This window comes from Mytilus trossulus, chromosome 2 (assembly GCF_036588685.1).
Source record: "Mytilus trossulus isolate FHL-02 chromosome 2, PNRI_Mtr1.1.1.hap1, whole genome shotgun sequence".
NCBI classification, from domain to species: Eukaryota; Metazoa; Mollusca; class Bivalvia; order Mytilida; family Mytilidae; genus Mytilus; species Mytilus trossulus.
In genome coordinates, this window is record NC_086374.1 from 18456350 (window position 1) to 18463755 (window position 7406).

General features: G+C 32.8%; 1 protein-coding gene across 1 annotated transcript; it reads right to left on the reverse strand.

Annotated features, from left to right (window-relative positions):
- Positions 1-974: 974 nt before the first annotated feature.
- On the reverse strand, positions 975-5809 carry LOC134705637 (uncharacterized). Its single transcript, XM_063564358.1, has 2 exons — positions 5704-5809; positions 975-1970 (listed from the first exon to the last, which is right to left on the reverse strand). The coding sequence occupies exon 2, from the start codon at positions 1962-1964 to the stop codon at positions 975-977; it is 990 nt and encodes a 329-aa protein (XP_063420428.1). The 5' UTR covers positions 1965-1970; positions 5704-5809.
- Between the last annotated feature and the right edge of the window lie 1597 nt (positions 5810-7406).

Genomic DNA, 7406 nt, shown 5'->3' on the forward strand with positions numbered 1-7406 from the left:
GGATTAAAATTTTGAAGTCCTATGACTGAATGGCAAGGTTCACACCAATTCTAGTATAGAGTCGCGTGTTTGACATCAGTATGTAAACGTCACACAGGAAGAGATTTGAAATAATTTTATCGTTCAAAGAATTTTCAAAATTATAATTGATGAATGACATAATTGCGATGTGTTTAAAAGAACAGAGCCACGTATGTACCAAAGAAACACAAAGGGTCAAACCTTCAAACACACCTAATCGAACACATCCCATTTTCGATTTTAACTTGCATTAGCAGCACGACGCTGAAGTTTGTTGAGCAGGAACTTCTAACACATGAGTTCCACACAGGTTTATTGTGGATATGACCGATCTCTTATCTTTCTCGGAAATGCTTTTTTTTTTTTTTTATCGTTTTCCTTTTTTTGGTCATGATGTTGTCATTGCACTCATTTGTTCTTGTTTTGTTTTTCGCCTTGTTATCGCCGCTCTATCTTTTAATTGTTGCTGAACTTAATATGAATAATGTGAGTATTTAACCATTTTGAAAGTGCCTTAGAAGTGGCAAGAACTTATGGATGAAGTTTATTGAAATTTTTGTGATTAAATTAGAAATCTGTTGAATCAAGATGTTTATTTGCATTGCATAGCTCTTATTTCTTGTCCGGGATTGGCTTATTTCTTTTTGTCATTTTTGTTTTATCCGCTTTTCAAATATTGTTTTTGGTTTTGGATTGTCAAAATTGAGGGTTCGAGCATCACTGAAGAGACAGAAAACGTCCGAAATACGCATCTTGTGTCATTAAATTTGAACCGTTAATGTTATTAACAGTTTATCAATTAAAATAAAGTCTAGTCACCACTTTACACAAAAGTAAATATTAATATGCAGTATTTTGCATTCAATAAGCTAAGAAACATAAAGGAAATTTATTATGTACACATATGTCATGGATATGGTACAATGTAGTGAGGTTAATATTCATATTATTTGCTATTCTTGAAAACCAGCTGAACTCTTCTCTTCGATTTGAAAGATTGAACCTCTTCTTGTAACGTAATGGTCTTTGTCAATATCTAATGTTATTCTTCGTTCCTTTGGCTGCTGTGCCACTATGTTCGATCTATTCACCCTGAGTTCATTCTTTGTTTGTTCAGACAAGCATAAATATATTACTGGTACTGTTAAACATCTCACGCATGTCAATAATAGTGATGCAAACTGTACATATTTGTTTTCAGTTTCAATATCTATTTCAGACTGAAAAACAATAAAGACTATCTTGAACCCACAAAATGGTGCCGAAAGTAACATGTTCGTTACTGAGATTGTTATATTCATTATTGTAGATTTTCGTTTAATACGTTGTTGTGCCAGACAGGCATATGGCATAAACCAAAGCTTCTTTACTGTTCTGTAATAATGGATTGTCATTAAAACTGCTGGGAGAATGACGAGAGCAAGGAAATCCAACAGAAATATACCAGTGCCTATTATTCTGTTGTCATGTTCTACTTGACATATTCCATGTACTCGATCGAAAGCTATGATACTAAATCCCAGGATCAAACACAAAAGTCCATATCCAAATGCTGCGATCCAGATTATGGCTAGTGCTCGTTTAGTCTTGACAATGACTTGGTTTGTTGTGCTTTGTTCACCACAATAAAATCTACATCTATCTATCGACAGTCCAACCATAGAAAAAGTAGAAGCAGCTATGAGGCTTCGGTCTGTAAAGTTAGTCATAAAACAAAACAATGCATTTCGTGATACATATTCGGACAATATGATGACCGCTGTAATTACTCCAACAAACAAACCTGACAAAAGATGACTTTTCAATACAGATGCGATGTACTTGTTTGGAATGGTGTTGAGATTATTCCTGCAGAGAATTAGGTACAGAAGAGTCCCGTTGCATCCTGTGGTCGGTATCAAGAGGATGATGATAACAGCAAAATATCCGATGCCTTCTATCATGGTCACCTAAAATTCAGGAGAAGATTCTAAAAATCAAGATGAGTGTGTTTTTAAATACATTTCGCAATTTTGTTTAATTTAACACTGGAAAATTGATGATTTTTTATAAATCAGGCTTGACGTATCTATTTATTATCCATTATACATTAGCATATTGCGATGTTATGTTGATAATTTAAAAGATTACCGACTGTGCTAGACCCTATAGAGGAGACTGCAGGAGAAGTGGCTGAATTAGACATATAATATATTTTGTTAGATATATCATAGGTATATGTTTCCTGAGATAGATTTTTTTTATACTTGCCAAATTGATGATTTTACTATGCTCTTTTCAAAGAGGAGGGGTCACCGTGCTATTTTTCAAGCTATGAGCCATTGGAAATTGCCTTAATTTGCTTAGAATAATCATAACTAGAGGCTCCAAAGAGCCAGTGTCGCCCACCTTGGTCTATGTGAATATTAAACAAAGGAAGCAGATGGTTTCATGACTAAATTTTTTTTTGATGATGGTGATATCGTTGTACATCTTACTTTACTGAACATTCTTGCTGCTTACAATTATCACTATCTATAATGAACTTGGCCCAGTTATTTCTGTAGAAAATGTTACCGGCAGTAAAAATTTACAAATTTTATGAAAATTGTTTAAAATTGACTATAAAGGACAATAACTCCTTAGGGATCAACTGACCATTTTGGTCGTGTTAACTTATTTGTAAATCTTACTTTGCTGAACATTATTGCTGTTTAAAGTTTATCTCTATCTATAATAATATGAAAGATAATAACCAAAAACAGTAAAATTTCCTTAAAATTACCAATTCAGGGACAGTAACCCAACAACAGGTTCTCTGATTCATCTGAAAATTTCAGGGCAGATAAATTTTGACCTGATAAACAATTTTCCCCATGTCAAATTTGCTCTAAATGCTTTCGTTTTTGAGTTATAAGCCAAAAGCTGCATTTCACCCTATGTTCTATTATTCAAGATAATAACCAAAAACAGTAAAATTTCCTTAAAATTACCAATTCAGGGACAGCAACCCAACAACAGGTTCTCTGATTCATCTGAAAATTTCAGGGCAGATAAATTTTGACCTGATAAACAATTTTCCCCATGTCAAATTTGCTCTAAATGCTTTCGTTTTTGAGTTATAAGCCAAAAGCTGCATTTCACCCTATGTTCTATTTTTAGCCATGGCGACCATCTTGGTTGGTTTGACGGGTCACGCCACACATTTTTTTTTAACTAGATACCCCAGAGATGATTGTGGCCAAGTTTGGATTAATTTGGCCAAGCAGTTTAAGAGGAAAAGATTTTTGTAAAAGATATATAAAATAAACGAAAAATGGTTAAAAATTGACTTTAAAGGGCAATAACTTCTAAAGGGGTCAACTGACCATTTTGGTCAAGTTGACTTGTTTGTTAATCTTACTTTGATGAACATTATTGCTGTTTACAATTTATCTCTATCTATAATAATATTCAAGATAATAACCAAAAACAGTAAAATTCCTTAAAATTACCAATTCAGGGGCAGCAACCAAACAACTGGTTCTCTGATTCATCTGAAAATTTCAGGGCTGATAGATCTTGACCTGATAAACAATTTTAACCCATATCAGATTGCTCTAAATGCTTTGGTTTTTGAGTTATAAGCCAAAAACTGCATTTCACCCCTATGTTCTATTTTTAGCCATGGTGGCCATCTTGGTTGGTTTTGCGGATCACGCCACACATTTGTTAAACAAGATACCCCAAAGATATTTGTTACCAAGTTTGGATTAATTTGGCCCAGCAGTTTCAGAGGAGAAGATTTTTGTAAAAGATATATAAAATTTACGAGAAATGGTTAAAAATTGACTTTAAAGGGCAATAACTCCTAAAGGGGTCAACTGACCATTTTGGTCATGTTGACTTATTTGTAAATCTTACTTTGATAAACATCATTGCTGTTTACAGTTTATCTCTATCTATAATAATATTCAAGATAATAACCAAAAAAAGCAAAATGTCCCTAAAATTAACAATTCAGGGGCAGCAACGAAACAACGGGTTGTTCGATTCATCTGAAAATTTCAGGGCAGATAGATCTTGACCTGTTAAATAATTTTACCCCTGTCAGATTTGCTCTAAATGCTTCGGTTTTTGAGTAATAAGCCAAAAACTGCATTTTACCTCTATGTTCTATTTTTAGCCATGGCGGCCATCTTGGTTGGTTTGACGGGTCACGCCACACATTTTTTAAACTAGATACCCCAATGATGATTGTGGCCAAGTTTGGTTTAATTTGGCCCAGTAGTTTCAGAGGAGAAGATTTTTGTAAAAGTTAACGACGACGACGGACGACAGACGCAAAGTGATGGGAAAAGCTCACTTGGTTCTTCGGGCCAGGTGAGCTAAAAAACACATGTTTGTGCATAAAAAAAACTATGCAATAGACTTTTGAAATAAATTGTGAGAAGATAGGTTTTATAATAAGTATTAAGAAAAAAAAAAGAAAAAAAATTGTGTCATCAAACTTGTTTTCTTGCTTCAAGTAAAAATTCAAAATTTCTCTACCAGTACAGTATAAATGTTTTACTAAAAGATTTTACTTTTCTGAAATGGCTTAGTTGAAAAAATAATTTCAAAACGAACATTTTTGGCATCTGTGTACATATTTTGGATAATGCAATAAAGCAACATGTTTTCTTCATATGGATCAAAGCTAAATATAATTAGTCTAGTAAATAAAATTGCACATCTGTCTTCAAACTTGCAGATTTGGGCAAATAACTAGACGGACTGTGTACTGCTTTTGAATAGCACAATCCAATATGGCGGTATACCATGCATTTACCTTAATGTCACTGCAGAAATATCGATCCCTTTTCAGAAAGTAGTAACTTATATAATCAAGTTTAAAAAAAAATTTCACTTGAAATAAAGTAGTTTCCAAGTACAGAATAAATAAACGTAACAGTAGTATACCGGTGTTCAAAAGGTCATAAAAGAGGGACGAAAGATACCAAAGGGACAGTCAAACTCGTAAATCTAAAACAAACTGACAACGCCATGGCTAAAAATGAAAAAGACAAACAGAAAAACAATAGTACACATGACACAACATAGAAAACTAAAGAATAAACAACACGAACCCCACCAAAAACTAGGGATGATCTCAGGTGCTCCGGAAGGGTAAGCAGATCCTGCTCCACATGCGGCACCCGTCGTACGTGTTGCTTATGTGATTACAAACCCGGTAAATAGTCTAATTCGGTAGGTCAAATTCATGAAAGGGAAGGGGATTGTAAATCGATTGAGAGAAAACAAATCCAGGTCACAAATTAAAACGGAGGGAAACACATCAACTATAAGAGAAAAACAAGTGCAACAAAAACAAAGCCAACATACATAGAAAAGATACTTTTTGATAACAACTGCCATATTCCAGAAAACATCTGAAGATTGCAAAACATTATATAAGTGATTTAAACAAGTCTGTATCTTTTAAATCAACCTCATTTCTACACAGTAATTAAACTTCACGCCTTTTATATCAAATTAGAGCTATCTTAATTTATATCTATAAAAAAATATTCTACTGTCTTTTGCTATTGGCAAATGCTAAGTATACATTGTGTTAATTTTGAAAGCAGTTCTACTTTGAAGTACACTGAACACTTTATCAACTCAAAAGTATAAATTGGAAAATCATAAAAGCAAAACAGCTACATAAAAAAATCAACTTACATTTATATAATTGCATTCAGGTTTATGTTTTTCTAAACCTTAGACCAGATGGTAGTATATTAGAGCTGTATGCTCAAACTGGAAGTATTTCCTGCATTTGCGTGCTATGTACGTCAATATACGAAACATTGCTTAGCAACACCTAAATAAAATGAAAACTTAAAGGTCATCATCGCGACTAAGAATTACTTATGTAAGTGTAACAAAACAAAAAGAAATTATGTATCAATATCTTAAACAGAGGCGTGTTATGTTGTGTTTTATCATTTGCTGTTTTATCATGGAAAATAAATTTAATTAATTTGTCTCTGGCATAATTAAATACATTTATATACGTATAAATAAAGTTCACCGGTCAGTTATAAATGGAAAAGAAGCTGATCTTTCGGAAACAAAACCAAATTATATAAACCTTGACAACGAAGAAATTAGTATAAGGTCACTTATTCTGTCCTAAATTCGAAAAATCAAAAAGTATAGTAAATGGTTTAAATGAACGGTTTAGATGTTTATTAGACATTAGCCTTTCGGGCATAAGGGTAATAGTTCTGATATCAATGATATAAAAGTAAGAGTCAAAGGTTTACCCAAAAAATATTTTATAAATGATTTAAATAGATGAAAATAAACTCCTAATAGTTACAAGGATTCCATTTTTTATCTACGCCAGACGCATATTTCGTCTACAAAAAAACTTATCAGTGACGCTCGAATTAAAATAAAAAAAGCCAAATACGAAGTTGAAGATAATCGAGGACCAAAAATTCCTAAAAGTGTTGCCAAATACAGCTTAGGCAATCTATTCCTGAAGTAGAAAAGCCTTAGTATTTCACAAATTCAAAAGTTTTGAATTTATAAACATGGCCATATCAATAATAATGTCAGCACAGAAGTGCTGACTACTGTGCTAGTGATACCTTTGGGGAATTTAAACTCATCCAACAGTGGCATCGACCCAGGAATTGTAAATCAATTCATCAAAGATACCATGACTACATTTTGTATTTACGCAACTATCTTTTTGAGTAAGGTCTTATTCGATAGTTAAAAACAAGAAGATGGGTATGATTGTCATTGAGAAAAATCTCCATCCAAGTTACAATGTAGAAAGAGTAAACCATTATAGGTCAAAGTACGGCCATTAACACGGAATCTTGGCTCACACATAACAGCAAGTTAAAACAGGAAAACCATCGGTCTACCGAAAAATACTTATGGACTACACAAGTTTCCAGATTTTATCAAACGGTTCATTTATCTATCAAATTTACATAATATCGACAGTCGTAAATCCCTTTCGAGTTGAGAGCTCATTCTTGATCGAATACATGTTATGACAAGTTGAACAGAAATTAAACAGTTAAGCAAGAGTTGTTTTAAAAACTATTTTCGTCGTTGTTGTTTTCATGGAAATGTTCAGACAAAAAAAAATGATTTTCTAGTTTTTAAATGTAATCATAAAACGTAGACGTGTTTAGTCATCTATTTTAATGTAGTTAGTTAATAGTTCATAACATGTTTATCATTTATTTTTAAAGAGCTGCGGTTCAAAAATATAATGCTGTTGTTTAAATTTAGCAAATCACCCACAGTGTTTATTTCAAGCTCATGGAAGTGTGAAGGAATATATAGTAATAATGACATTAAACTCATGCTGTTGATCCATATCAGTATATTTAGTTGCAAACATTAGTTTTATTCAT

Bases quoted from the DNA above. Each gene is read 5' to 3' on its own strand.
- LOC134705637 (XM_063564358.1), bottom strand. From the start codon at position 1,964: ATGATAGAAGGCATCGGATATTTTGCTGTTATCATCATCCTCTTGATA.